The 15,350-nt window shown below is 40.0% G+C and overlaps 1 protein-coding gene across 1 annotated transcript in view; it reads right to left on the bottom strand.

Annotated features, from left to right (window-relative positions):
* kcnh4a (potassium voltage-gated channel, subfamily H (eag-related), member 4a) overlaps positions 1-15,350 on the bottom strand; it is a 57,866-nt gene that overhangs the window by 17,324 nt on the left and 25,192 nt on the right. Inside the window, exons 6-9 of the mRNA XM_055223799.1 lie at positions 12,957-13,114; positions 12,080-12,287; positions 10,237-10,431; positions 9,078-9,277 (exon numbers count right to left, since the gene is read on the bottom strand). Coding sequence (XP_055079774.1) covers positions 9,078-9,277; positions 10,237-10,431; positions 12,080-12,287; positions 12,957-13,114 — 761 coding nt within the window. The remainder of the gene's footprint in view (positions 1-9,077; positions 9,278-10,236; positions 10,432-12,079; positions 12,288-12,956; positions 13,115-15,350) is intronic.

The raw sequence follows: 15,350 nt of genomic DNA, 5'->3' as shown, positions 1-15,350 counted from the left end.
TGGGATTTCTGAATTAACAACCTTATCTGACATTTTATGGATCCTTGACCAAATCTGTTTAACTGGCGTTTTGGGGCTAAGCGTACCACAAAAACCCCTCCAACTCTTCTTTTTTTCTGCCTTAATTACTTCAAAACCTTGTCCCTGGTCCAACCTATACCAATAGAGCTGAGCCTGTTCTGGGGGCAACAGAGCGGAGGGGTGGGATCAGGGTGTGGTTGCAGAGGAAAACCATGTATCTATCAAGTGATGTCTCAATGTAGTTCCAGTGATGCCTTCAGTTTCCAGGTTCAAGTGGCTGTATACAGAAAAACACCACTCCATCATCATCAATCATTTACATCACTTAAGTTGGATTAATTTAAACACTCTTCTTACTCTGGATAGTTGGCTAAAATTCTTTCTCAGGAGGCAGCATGAACCTTAACCTTTGAAATACCTGTGTGTCTATTGAAAACCTAATTGGTTCTTAATCCTATAGAAATAGCTTGCGTCTGACTGTCTGATCCCATCATAGTTGTGTCTGATGTGCCCAAAGACCTGGCATAGACCTGGCATTGACCTGAACCCATAGTCTCTGGAAGTGTGTGCTAAGCAGTGGTGGAACGTAAGCAAGTAAAAACAGTAAATGCTGTACTTAAGTAAAGTACAGATACTTAAATACATGGGTCATGTTTGGAGGTGCCTTAGCGCTGGTAACACCTGAGGCCCCTCTCTCTGCTCCTCCACTCATCTTTTCAGTTGAGCGGATTGCTGTGCCCTTTGTTCCTCGCTGGAGCAGACTCCGGATTTTACTTCTCTCTTTTTAGGAAGCACACCTCCTTCTCGGATGACTGCAGCTTTGAAGATAGCTCCTTCACTTGTCTGGACATCTCATGTTTTGTTTGTTAGAAGCATCTCCATTAGCTTTAATGTTTGTTTTGTTGTCCATCATGGGTGGTATTTTGTTGTCCCACCTCTGGTCAGTGGCCCTGGTTTTGCTGCTCCTGCAGTGGACTGCCCCTTCACGGCCTCAAACCTCTGGATCGGGCCAATCTCTGCGTTTCAGTGCCGCGATTACTGTGCCCTGTTTTTTAAGTGTATTGCTCATTGTTTCCATGGTCCTTTTGGCAAAGGCCAGTTCTTCTTTAGTCTTTATGTTGTCCTTCAGTGCACTGTGAAAGTGGTTTCTGATGTTGTTATGCACACTGGTCAAGTTATCCAACTCTTTCTGTTTCTTTTCTGTTGTCTTTGACTTTTGGCAACTCCACTCTGTTGTGTTCATTTTTGCTGCAGTTTTTGACCTGTTTCAATTGCATGTTCTCCTGTCCTGCGCTGACGTACAGGTTTCTGATCTGTTTATGTGCACTGATGTGGGCTTCCATCTCCTTCTTTGTCTGTTGGAGCAAAGCAGTTACTTTTTGCAGCTCCACCTCTGCCATGTTTGTTTTTGCTGTGACTTTTTTAATTTTGTGAAGCTCCTGTTTCACCCCCTCCAGCTCTGGCATATTCTTCATATGCAGGCATCCACTCTCATGATGTTAGAGTTTTTTGTCTGTCTTTCGGAAGGCATCAGTGAGCTTTTGGATCTCCAAGTCTTTCTCTTGGTCAATCCTCTCCTGAGTCTTGAGCCTAAGGTCCAGTGATTGGCTCATTTGGACCTGATTTGCAAGCTCGGCCCCCGTTCACTCCAACTCTTGGCGGAGCATCCTGACCAGCGCTCTTTTCAGGTTGGCTGCAGGAGCTGGGGAAGTGTCTGGAGGCTCTAGTACCTGGACCAGACCTCGTTCCTCTGAGTTTGAGGAGTCCTAGATGTTGGGAGACACCAGTTGGGTCTCCTTGGGCTTGTTCCCTGTTGGTATGGGGCAGAGCAGAGCCTCCAGACTGAAGTCCTGATCATAGAGGTGTGTGTCGTCCTCAGACGTATACATGTACCAGGGCTTCATTGTGAAAGTAATTGAGCTATCGTTGTCTGCTTGTGTATCCATCGGTGTGTGAGAAGTTATGAGCCAAATCTGTCGGTTACTTCAGAGTAAACATCTTAATCTAAATTCTGACATCTTATGACATCCACGTTTTACATCCTGTCATCATTGTCTCAGTGGTGATGGTGTTCTATCTATTCGTGCAGAGTGACATAATACTGGCACCATTGCCATAGCAATCAGCTAAACAAAACTACATTTTCTATACAATATGAATTATTATTGTTGAATAGTGCTTGATTTCAATATAAATTTGACATCAAGAACTAAAAATCCATCATTATCATTATATTGTCAGCATATTGTGCTGTTTTGTGATCTGTTATAACGTTGTTTCCTCATTATTTGTTTCATTCATACATGTTTAACACACAAACCCTGCATATTTAGGCTGAGTTCTTGTCTCAAACAGAAAACACTCATGTGTCATGTGTAGGGATGGGACGATATACGATAATATCGTTAATCGTGATAAAAAGGTCAGCAATTAATCGTTCGTGGCATTTTTTAATAATCGCGATCATCACGCACAATTATAATCGCCTTTACAGCACCAGACTGCCTCATGTTTGCAGTTTCAATACAGTGTTTGGATGTTAGTTCTGGTGTTTGTCCACAAGGGGGCCCTCTATCATAGCAATGACACTTGTTAGCTTCTGTGCCTATTCTGAATTGGGCATGGTTCTTCATCACCGTCAGTCACCGTCATGGCCAGAAGTGGGCAGGTGGTGGATCTGGAGCCCGATGACAGCGCACATCTGTATCGTCCACTAAAGAAAGTAAAGTCGGACATGTGGAGTTATAATGGCTTTGAAACATGAGAGCAACAAGATGAGGCACCCGTCTGCAGAGCCTGCCGAAAAAAAGTTGCTGCTCCGAGGGCAAACACGAGCAACTTGCACGCTCATCTGTAAGACAACCATCCTGCTTTGTTTGCCAGACTTGAGTCGAAAATATCCATTGTAAGTAACATACCATCTGAAATAAACTATTGAATGTAATTTGTGTTAGTTTGGTTTTGTATGAATAATGGTACGTGTTTGTGTAGACTTTGCTATCGCTAGGTTAGCACTAGCTGAACAGCATTTTGCACAGCGAACAGCACAGCTTGCTAGCAGTGGCACATGGTTTTACAACAACCATGACTTAATCTGTATACCTATAACCTCCTGGCGTCCACATATGTGGACAACACATTTTTCTCATAATGTAAAAACATAATTCTTTGTTTTTACACTCATAAGCCCAAATAACAAAGAAATTAATAAAGCATGTCATGCAAGAGTTCGGATCCTAGGAGGATAATTTAATATTAAATTATCCAATGGTCTGCATTATTTATTTATTATTTATTATATTATCTTTATTTACCAATTAATTACCACATTACCAACCAACTTAATTTATATCGTGCCATAATTATATTAAACTTTTTACTCATTCTTGCCTCTTTTTTCTTAAGGGTAAAGGAGCAAAAGGAGCCCAGCTGCAAACAAGAATAACTTATCCACCAACTTCAAAAATGGCAAGAGAGCTGAATGAAGCATTGGCCTACTTCATAGCCAAAGATATGTTGCCTTTTCAAGCAGTTGAGAAGCCTGGCTTTCTACAGTTTGTAAGAAAAGCAGTCCCACAATACAACGTTCCAACCAGTTTTTCTCCAGAACAGAGATCCCTCGAATGTACTCCAATGTAAAGGGTGAAGTATGTGAAAGGTTGGCACAGGCTACCTGGTTTGCTGCCACCACAGACCTATAGACAAGCAGTGGAGGAGGAGGGGAGCCATATATAAGTTTCTCCATTCATTTTGTCAATGCTGAGTGGGAACTGCAATCATACTGTTTGCAAACCTTACTTTTCCCTCAAGATCACACCGCAGAGCATATTCGGGAAATGATTGAGAATATACTGCAAGAATGGGGGGTTAGCACAGACAAGTTTGTATAACAACTGATAGTGCCTCAAACATGCAAAAGGCATTTGAACGTTTTCCTGACGAATGGCTTGCGTGATTTGGCCATAACTTGAATTTGGCCGTTTCAAAAATTCTGAATCTGAAATGTGTTGAATCTGCAGTGCGAGCCTGTCGTCATCTGGTTCAGGGGTTCTCAAGAAGCTGGAAAAGGAGAAGAGAGCTAAAAGTTAAACAAACGGCTCTGCAGATACCAGTCAAGTCACTCATTCATGATGTAGTTACCCGGTGGGGGTCTACATTTCAGATGCTAGAACGATTTCTTGGTCAGCAACAGGCAATTAGTGCAACATGGGCAATCGGAGGTACTCTTTTTTTTGTGTGTTTTGCTTGTCTGTTTTTGTTTATTTTTCCTTGTCTCTTGTATCATGTGTTGATTGATATCGATTGTGGCTGCCTAGGCTATGCAAGAGAAAAGATGTCCATTTGCCCAAGACAAATAAAAAAAAAAAACATTAGCAGGGGAACGAGGACCGTGGCACCTGATGCCCAAAGAGACTGACATCTCTGTTATGGAGCAAGTCTATGAGCTCCTTGGTCCCCTTAGCCAGTTCACTGATGCACTTTCCGCAGAGACCAGGGTAACGCTCTCTACTTTGAAACCTGTTCTGGAGCACATTAAAACAGAGATCTTGATCCAAAGCAATGATGACCCTCCACTCATAACTCAAATGAAGAAGACAATGAGAGAGGATCTTGACTCTAGGTATTCAGAAAAAGCACTCAACATGATTGACGTAGCATGTTTTATTGACCCCCGCTTCAAAGGAAACTTCTCTGAAAATCTTGAAGACATTGTCAGGATCACTGTGCAAGAGGCCCTTAGACTGGTTCCTGTGAATGTGAGACAAGAACCTCCAGCTGAAATGACTAGTAGACCCATTTTCACCTCTACACTTGATAAAGCCAGCACCCATGGACTGACTGGGCTACTGAAGAAGATCACAGCAACAAGGCAGCAGAGAACTGAAGAACAGAGCACAATAGAAGATCAGGTTTGTTTAAAATGCACACTGCTAAATATACTAAATGCATATTACTAATTAACACAAAAAATATTGGTTTGTGTCTTTGTTCAAGTGCAGGTGAAGGCAGAAGTAAAGATTTACATGTGTCTTCCTTCTGTCGAGACTGAAGAGGACCCGCTGCTGTGGTGGGGTGCTCATGCAGGAGAGCTGCCTCATTTTTCAAGGATTGCCAGAAGGTTTCTGTGCATACCTGCAACAAGCGTTCCCTCAGAAAGAATCTTTAGTGCAAGTGGTAGCATTGTCACTCCTCATCGAGCAAGACTTAACCCTGAAAAAGTAAACATGCTGACCTTTTTGCACTTTAATTTACCATGAAGGGCTAAATGAATTGAAGTTAATACAATACACTGAAACTACACTGAAACTGTAAACAGCTATAGCTGTTTACACTCTACTAATAAGTGCAAAAGTGAGACATACGTGGGGAAAGATTATACACTGAAGAATACACTAGTCAACTAGTCAACTGTAATTTTGCGCATCAGGGCCACTGCACGTAAACTCAGCATCAAAGGAGCAAATGAGGACACTGCAGGTAAGTTTGGCATGAATCGATGGTGCCATGTTGGAGATGGGAGGGGGAAGAACTTGATCAATATAAAAAGACATCGGCCGCGTCTCAATTCGCCAAAATGGCCTTAGAATCACCATTAGAAGTGTACATCGAAGGGCAGATACGTAATTTCCGGTGCGACAAAGGCTGTCCCATTTCAATGCACCCAACGAACGAGCAAGACAAAATGTGCCCTGCGTTTCCAGCGTTTCCACGGAGATTGGACGTAACCGAAGCGTGCATCCATGCAGACTTCACGCACTGCTATATCCCATCACGCACCGCGACTACGCAAAAAGAGAAGAAAATGGAGTCCACTGCGCAGTACACATTCAAATGTTCGTACTGGTTTACCTCATCAGAGCGACATGAAACTGTTAAATCTGAATAAAAATCTGTACAGGCCGTGTGTTTGATGATTAAAAAGGAGGGGAGTTACATGGAATAAAGGAATGTGCAGTTATTGCTAGACAATAAGAAGACATTATTATCATTAGAAATTATTACTGCAATAAGAATAATCTAAGAATGTTTGTTTCTATTGTAAGCGTCAAAGACCAAGAGACTGAAACATAAAGTCAGAAGGGTTTAATGAGTTCCACACAGGTAATGTGAACAATAAAGCAACGGACTCTCAGGAAAGGACAGAAGAGAGTCCTGAGACGTGCACAAAATAACGTATGTAATGTACGTATCGCACGCTCAAAGACAGCGGTGGAAGTGCGGTCCGTGGTGTAAGCCTGTCCCATTTCAGCAAGATGGCGGCTACACTGAGGATTACCCATTCTCGTCCGGAAGCTTCAAACTATACTTTGAGGAGTACTTAGAAGGGTACCTTCAAAAGGTGCATTTGGCGAATTGAGACATGGCCATCCACTCGGCTTTGTTTGCGTACTCGTCAAGCTCCGTTTCTTTACAGGAAACCATGGCATGTCATAGATCGGGTTCCGGTGCTCATTGGCTGTAAGGGGAAAATGTCACAAAATTTGTGTGATGTAATTGGTTGATTCTACAAAGGGAAGAGTGGGGCGTAAACTTTCAGTCACCTGTTGCACTGATTCGCTGTCTGCGGTTCCAGTAACCCACAACCCCCACATTATTGGCCAAGACCGGTGTCATTCAGAAGCTAACACGTGTGTTTAGCACTGAGGAAGAAAGTTGGCGCTGTCAGAAGTTTATTATGACTGAAATCGACAAAAGAGTAGATTTCACGTTTGGAATACTTTCCTGCAGCAGATTGGACATGGAGGATCTTATTTTGTGGACATAATTTCTTGACTGGATTATATTCTCTGGACCTTTACGGAACGAATGAGACCAACTTTGTGAGAATATGTTGATGTTTGACAGAACCAGAGCGCTCAAAGGTAAGTGAAGTCCACATCGAAATTTTGTTTTTTGTTCTGTAAAAACGTCTTTCCTGTCAGCACTGTGGTGACTGCAGCTGAAAATGGTTTGCATATTCAGAAAGAGGAATGCCGTAGCTTTCATTTGATGTGTAGATGTTTTGTGTGGGTGACGCAGAAGTATATGTACATTGCTGTAAAGTTGTAAAGTAAGGGAACGTTAACAAGTTAATAATTATCGCGATAATTTTGGCCACGATAATCGTGAGTCTAAAATTTAATATCGTACCATCCCTAGTCATGTGCTAATACAGGAAGTGCTCCACTGTGTTTTTAAACTCCCATACACCTTCACGAGAATCCTTTGGATGATTTCAGCCCTGGCAATCTCTCCTGAACTAAAGGTAAAAGGAGCTGTTAACTTAAAAACTACCACTGCATGATATCACAAGGTGAAACAGAGCATTTTGTGCTTTGGAAATGTAGACAGACTAATATGAATGAAACAAAACACAACTGTGGGTATGTTTTTGATAAGGTAACAGCATTATGACATGCCTTATAGCTCTCAAGAGTCGATTTTGCATAACATAGAACCTTTAACATGAGCTACATTTCAGTAGCATACGGTCAGGGCAGTTAAAGCAAGAAGTGCTTGTCCAATAAAAACTAGCCCGCTTTCTCTTCACCTCTGCCTGTTTTGAAGCATGGTTGAAGTCATGTTGTCCTTTAGTACACCCCACTGTTCAATGAGCAGACTGCAGCAACCATGGTCTACAAATGTCCGACCAGTGCACCTGTCTGACCAGTGTCCACCCCAAGTATGCTTGCCTACCCATAAAAGTCACCGCATGCTGAACTCCAGGTATGTTTTTGATGAGGTAACAACATTATAATATGGCTAAGAGCTCACAAGAGTCAATTTTGCCTAATATAGAATCTTTAATAGAAATGATCTGGTCCAACAATTGTGTGTGTGTACTTTGCCATGATATATCCAAAAGGTAATGTAATCATTCGTAATCATCACTTGTCCCCATCTGGCAGAATGACAGCATCACAATCTCAAATCTGAAAACCACAATACCTGAAAATGGCTTATTCTTATTCATAGCTATATTTATATGAGCCTGCCCATATTGTCTGCAACATGATGTGTAACATCTGTTGTGTTTGCACAGGCCTATAGCAGCCTTACACTGCATACATTCTCTCCCAAAGGTGCTAATGAAGATTTTTCTATTACTCCTATTCACTCAGAGCGCTGCTATGGATCGGCCCATTGTTCCCATGGTTATATTCTTCATTTTATTCTCTACTTGTGGAAATGGGGTGAGACTCAGGAGATGAGATGAGCCATATTCTGTGCCATATTGGAGCCTCAGAACGTGAAACAACTTTGAAATGTCACAAACTTTTAGTCACGTTGCTTTAACACGATGGGCTTTTAATACAGTTAATTAGTACATCTTTGATATTGTAATGAGTAACTTTTTTGTCTATTTAAAAGGTTAGTTTGATGCTTTTCAAAGATTTCATAAAGCTAATTGGACTAATGGTTTACACAAGGCCAAAAGGAACTCTTAATAGACGGGTAAATAAGAGGCTTCTTAAAAACTTCATTCAAATGCACTTCCCCTTTAGATCACGTTTTTGTTGAAGTATTCAAATGGAGAAAAAAAAATTATATATATATATATGCAAAGGTAAAAGTAGGACAAAGTATTCATTGGAAGTGAAGTGTACTGTCACAATTACTAGTACAAATATGCATACCATTAATGTTGCTACTGTTACTACTATTACTACTGTTACTAATACAACATTTTTTACATCCCTTAATAGGAGAAAGGGCTGAGTGACAGAACTACTACTACATGAAGCACTACTACTGGTTCTTCCATTACTCGTTTCATACTACTACAACAACTCTGCTACTGCTACTATTTCTTTAACCACTACCTTTTAAACTCTACTACTATTACTACAACTACTCTGACTCCTTCTAAGATTATTACGCCTACTACTACAGCTACTACTCCTACTACTACCTCTGAGACTCCTCCTCCTACTTTTACTGCTACTACTATGACAGCAACAACTATTGCAACTCCTACTACTGCCACTACTATAAGTACCACGACTGCTCACTATTTCTAACTATTTTGCATTGATAGACAAATATAATATAAATATATGTTCTATTTGTCCCACCTCATTGGCGTTGATGCCGTTGTTGACCGACCACGTGGCCTGGAAGTATTCAAGCATCCTCTGTTTGAGCTGCTGGGGGAGGCGGTGAACACGTATAAAGTCCTTCAAGTCTTTCATTCTCGTGTGGTACAGTGACCTTCGGGAATACATGCGCTGGATAATGGCCGTCACGTTCCCAAACACCACGGCGTGCATCAGGGCTGGAAGGAGAACATGAGAGAACAGAATGTACACTTAAAACTTATGTTATTCAAATACTTCTTCCATCCCCATCTGAAGTGCTTGGGGAAGTGCTTGGGGGGGCAGTCTGTAACAAAGTGATGTGGGCCTTTAGAATAATCTTATTTGTATCTTCAAACTAAAATAATAGAAATTAAAGATTAGATTAAATTATGTGTTTGTCCATATTTCTTTTATATTAAACCAAACTGATCTGTCTAAAGCATGTTCCACAGTCACATGACTTCCTGTTCCTCTAAGATTTAAGCATAGACTGTATTTATAAATGGACATGGCTAACCTTCTAGTCGCTGCAATTCAAATAGGAAGTGAGCATGGGTGCACTTACTGCTCCAATTCACTTTCTATTCAAAAAACATCGCCCCTCTCTCTGAAACTGCTGCTGTCAGGCTAATCATTTTTTGGTCTTAAAATGCTCGTATTTTGTCTGCTCTACATGAGCCTGGTGTTTTTATTTAGCTATTTTGTCCATTAATTAATGCTATGATACTCGTGATTGGGATTCCAAATATCAGCTCCAAATTTGCCTCTATAGCGGCTAGCCTCAAAGAGCTTTATTTGACTGAAGCTGAGCGCTATGGGTGACGTCACACTTCATTCCTTTATACAGTCTATGGATGTAAGCCTCCTCTGGTTTACAGTTGCCATGGGGAATGCTCTTTTCTGGGATTCATTGATAAAGTCTTGTATCCTCTATTAAACTCAGGGTTTATTATCTCTGACTTTTCAAACTCTGCCCCAGTCATCTGTCTCAGTTGGTTGCAATTTGAGCTAAGCTATTTCTGGATTTTAGTACTTAGCTGCTTCATGTTTTAAAGTCAAATACTGTTATGTTGGACCAAAAAACTCAAACAAAAAACAAAATAAACTCCTAAAATGAAATAAAAATCCTCCTTTTAGGATGTTAAAGGCACAGTACCTCCAATGAGCATGATGCAGATGGAAAAGACCTTCTCTGCGTCTGTGTTGGCGCACACGTTCCCAAAGCCCACACTGGTCAGACTGCTCAGGGTGAAGTACAGGGAGGCGATGTAGGCACTGGGCATGGGGGGTCCTCCCACGGAACTGTTTATGTACGGAGTCTCCAGGCGCTTCCCCAGCTCCTGTAGCCAACCTGAAATACAGAACACAAAGGATGATGAATTAATATAATTTTATTTAAAGCAGACCTATTTGGCAAAATCAACTTTTCAGAACTTTTAACCATGTTATAGTTGTTTCCTTCTCATTTACCCTCTTGAAGTTGTTTCTGGAGTGATTCATGCATGTTTGAGTAATGTTTAATTGTTTATTTTCAAGACGCCATATTGCAACTCAATCGGTGATACCCATAGGATTTGGCAGCACTGCGTAGTCATTTTGGTACAAAGGAAAAAAAAAATCCTGCTCACTAGCTGCCCATAGGAGACACCAACAGCTACACGGCTCTTTGTTGTCATGTTTACGGCGACATCAGCTCCCATTGGGCATAGCAGTTTTCCAATGCAGACTGGTTTCTTTTGTTAAGTTGTTTTAGATGAATATTGCAATTTAAAATGTGCAAATTATAACATAATGATACATGAGCGTCATAGATTCTAACTATAGACCAGACACAAGCACAATATGTTCTCTTTAATATGCTCTTCTGTAGTGTTATTTCTACTGTGAGATATTCTGGTTTTATTTGTATTTATTACGGGGGGTGGCGGGTATTAAGAAAAAAACCCTGAAAAATCTGACTATTTTTCACTAATAAAAACATTGCAATACATTAATTGTGACAAATAGTTGACAAAAAAATCCTACAATTTCGTGCTGCATTAAACAGAAAAAATAAGATTGACAAAATAAAATAACAAACTGATTTTATGTGTAATATCGACAAGAAAAAAAATCAAATAAAAAGAACTAAAAATATATAAGCATGCAAAATAAAATAAAAAAAGTAAATTATATCATTTAAAAAAAACCAACTAATTATTAAAAAAATTACTGGCATCATTTTGCCTGTGCAAATTAAAGGGCACATATTATGCTGTTTTCTGATCTATGTTATAATGTTGTTTCCTCATTACAAACAGATCTGGAGTTTTGTTTCATTCACACATGTTTAACACACAAACCCTGCATATTAAGGCTGAATTCATTTCTCAAACATAAAATGCTCTGTTCCACCTTGTGATGTCATTTGGTAATACAGAAAGTGCTTCACTGTGTTTTTAAACTTCACACACCTTCACTAGAATCATTTGGATCATTTCAGCTCTGGAATTGACAATCTCCACTGACCAAAAGGTAAACTTAAAAACTATCACTTCATTACATCATAAGGTGGAACAGAGCATTTTGAGCTTTGGAGATGTAGACAGACAATAATGTAGGGTTACTCAAACATGTGTGAATGACACAAAACACAACTCCAGGTCTGTTTTTGATGATGTAACAATATTAGAACATAGCTTAAATCTCACAAGAGTCAATTTTGTGTAATTTAAGCTTTGAAAAGTGAAAATTATACAACCACTTCATGCAAGGACGATCCGCTTTGTGAAAAACAAAAACAAAAAACTCTTTGTAATGTGTTTTGAAATTGCAAAAACTGTGCTTATTGAAATTCTAAAAATATTTGCAAACTCTTTTCACGCATGATGTAATTTGGACATAGCAGACCACAGTAATGATTTTTATGTTGCCAAGAAAACTCGGCAAACATCCTCCCACTCAAATTAATGAAAAAACACATCATTATTTGAATTAGTGAGACACATGCCAACACTCACCTATGTCCCAGGTAACAGGATCGCTGCTCTCAATCTCCTTTCGACCAATCACGTACCAGACACAGGCCATCCAGTGAGCCAATAGGGCGAAGGCAGACATGAGCAGGGTCAGGACCACGGCGCTGTACTGGGAATAGCGGTCAAGTTTCTGAAGGAGGCGGAGCAGACGCAGCAGCCGGACCGTCTTAAGCAGGTGCATGAGAGAAGTCTGGGGACAGTCAGAAGTCCAGTGTTCTGTTTTAGGTCAACTTAGTGTTGTTTAGTCCAGTATCACAGTCACGTCACAGGGGTTCACAGAGTAGTTCAATTGACCAATAGGAAACAGTTAGAAATTCAAAGTACTGTTGCATTATTGGGGTGTTTTAAAGCTGGTTTAGTCCTAGTTTAGTGCTGGTTTAGTCCTGGTTTAGTCTTGGTGTACTTCTAATCCTGGTGTAGTCCTGGTGTAGTCCTGGTGTAGTCCTGGTTTACTGATTTAGTTCATGTTTAGACCTGGTTCATTCCTGGTTCAGTACTGGCTTAGTCCTCGTTCAGTACTGGTCTAGACATAGTTTAGACCTGGTTTAGACCTGGTTCAGTCCTGGTTTAGACCTATTCATAATTCTGAAACCTATGTAAATAATTATATGGGACATTCACAGTTTTGGAAAGAAATCGCCAAAATTCTGATCCACAACCTTCTCATCAAACTTGTCATATTAATATTATGGGTTAAAGTCTTTTCAGCTGATGATAATCCCGTCTTTGGGGTTGAATAAAGGCACCACTTTTCGTAGCTAAGATGTCTTAGCCATAGCTCGAAATCCATTTTAAACCTGTTTAGTCTACAATGACATGAATCACACACATACGTATATGCTAAGGCTGATAATCTCACCACTGTGATGTTGAACGCATACAGAAGGTCAAAGGGCAATGCTGCAATCAGATCAACAAAGAACCAGGTCGTACAGTAATGAAGGTAGATCGAACGAGGGTTGTAGATCACCTGACCCGATTGACTCACGTAGGTTGTACGGAAATTCAAAACTATATCTGAAAAGAAAAGAATGGAGACATAAGAAACATGAGTCAGCACATGGTTGTATAGAAAAAAATAGGTTTTCATTTATCAATATTTTTAAATTCCTTGCACTACATATGTCATAATTTCAGATGGACAATAGGGGCCTTTATATGTAACTCTATGTGAGATTCATATTTTTTGAAAGAAATATCCAAACCAACGATCCTGAAATACACCCTCTCATTCAATGTTTTTTTTTAACTACTTTCTACATTTTATATACATCATCTACATAGATGGTAGTATAAGGAAGTATAAGGAACAGGGGCAGCACCAGGGGGAGCTTGAGGGGACACAAGCCTCTCTAGAATGACCAATGCACCCCTATCTCCCAAAGATTTTTGCCTCACTTTTATAGCACATCAAATTGTTCCAAGTGTTCAAAATGAGACTGCAATAAAATAAAGAATTCCTTATTAGGTTTTATAAATGAGTACAGCTGCTAACTACATTTAAATGAGCTTAAAACAGGGGGAAGTACAGGTGGGAAGTACACTCTGTTGTTAAAATCCTCTAAATTAACCTTTTAAGCGGGCACCCACATTGATCACCTTAGCACCCCTTTAGCTTCTGCAACCAAAAATGTCCGACGCCGTCCCTGATACTTAAGATATAAGGAATAATGTAGTAAAGAAAAAAAGTGAAATAACTCTACTAACTCCACTTTTCGACAGAGCAAGGAGTGGCTACTTTGAGGATTTGAATATAAAATATATTTATATATAAAAAATATGTTATTTAACTTTTTTCTTTACTACTTATTTCTATATATCTTGCTTTGTACATTTGATGTCTTCGTGTTTGTATATGAAAACTAAAAAGTTGTAAAAATAAAGATTAAAAAACATTGAATGAGAAAGTGTGCACAAACTGTTGACTGGTAGTGTAATACTGCAACCCCCCCATGAACCAACTATCCATCTAAAGTCCATTTTCAACATTTGCATTTTTATCACGCAGCAGCACAAAGTGGGCGAAGTGTCTTGCTCGAGGACACAACAACAGTATGCTCTGGAGTCGATATTGAATCACCAACCTTCAGCCTTCACTGCTGAGTCACTGGTGAAGATGCTCAAAGCCTATAGAGACATCTTGGTAACACTACACCATAATATAATTCCCTAACACTTAACTCTTCATTAAATAATTCCTAAGCCTAAATCACTCTTCTTAATTAACTATTTGCTCATTATGAATTAAGTCTTTCTTTATGCTTTATTAAGGCCTAAATAGTGTAGTTATTATGAAGTGCTACCAGAGAATGTATAAAGAAGTGGACTAAGTGAGTGTGACGTCACCCGCAGCGTTCAGCTACAGTCAAATGAAGCTCATCGAGGGTAGCAGGTATAGGGGCTGTGGGGAAGCTGGCCCGAGTGATCAAAATAGGAGGCAGACTCAAAAGAAGTCCCATTAGACAATATTTATTGTCCGTGTAGTGGTACTCCATGAACCCAAAAATAATACATATTTACAAAAATTGACAGTGCTCAATGAAATCTAAGCAACCAAAACTTAAACAACTAAGAAAAAAGGCCACGAGTACCCTGGCTACACTGGTGTTCCCCATCTGTCTAATTACCCCAGCTAAAATACTCTCCTGTACCAGAAGCTCCTCCCCCGGTATACTCCATCTCTTCTTCAGGGGCTGTGGGTGTAACATGAGCAGTATTTTCCATATAAAACCATCTCACGGGCCCAAGTCCCTTTACTAAAAGTGTTTAACAAAAACTATAAACACTTATATCATTGAAACAAAAATACACAAGACATTAACGCAAAGAAATAAACAAACTTAAACCAGTTTTCCCCTCCACATGGTCCGGCCCACGACCCCTCTCAAGTCTATAAAATGGCTGACATAGGGCACGCCCTTTCTTCGTTTGGACCATGTGGAGATGCAGGTAAGTGGATTACTGTATTGAACTGAATAACTAAATAAAATATATTTTAACTAACTAGTGTGTGGTGATTTAACTGATTGAAAACTAAACAAAACAAACCCGGGATATTTCTATTTAGTTTAGTGTTGAAAAGCTATTGAAAGTGAACAGACATGTGCACTAACCTTTAATACTATTAAAGGGACAAAGGCCCACTTTGTCACAGGGGCCAATTTGGAGCCAAGGTCCTTATTTGGAATTCTGACCACAAGTATCATAGCAACCAAAGAGCCAATCAGGAGCCAACGAGGCTGTTAAAGGTAAC

The sequence above is a fragment of the Periophthalmus magnuspinnatus genome, chromosome 8 (assembly GCF_009829125.3).
Source record: "Periophthalmus magnuspinnatus isolate fPerMag1 chromosome 8, fPerMag1.2.pri, whole genome shotgun sequence".
NCBI lineage: Eukaryota > Metazoa > Chordata > Actinopteri > Gobiiformes > Gobiidae > Periophthalmus > Periophthalmus magnuspinnatus.
Note: the sequence above shows the minus strand (reverse complement) of the source record. Positions and strands in the feature narration are given on the sequence as shown.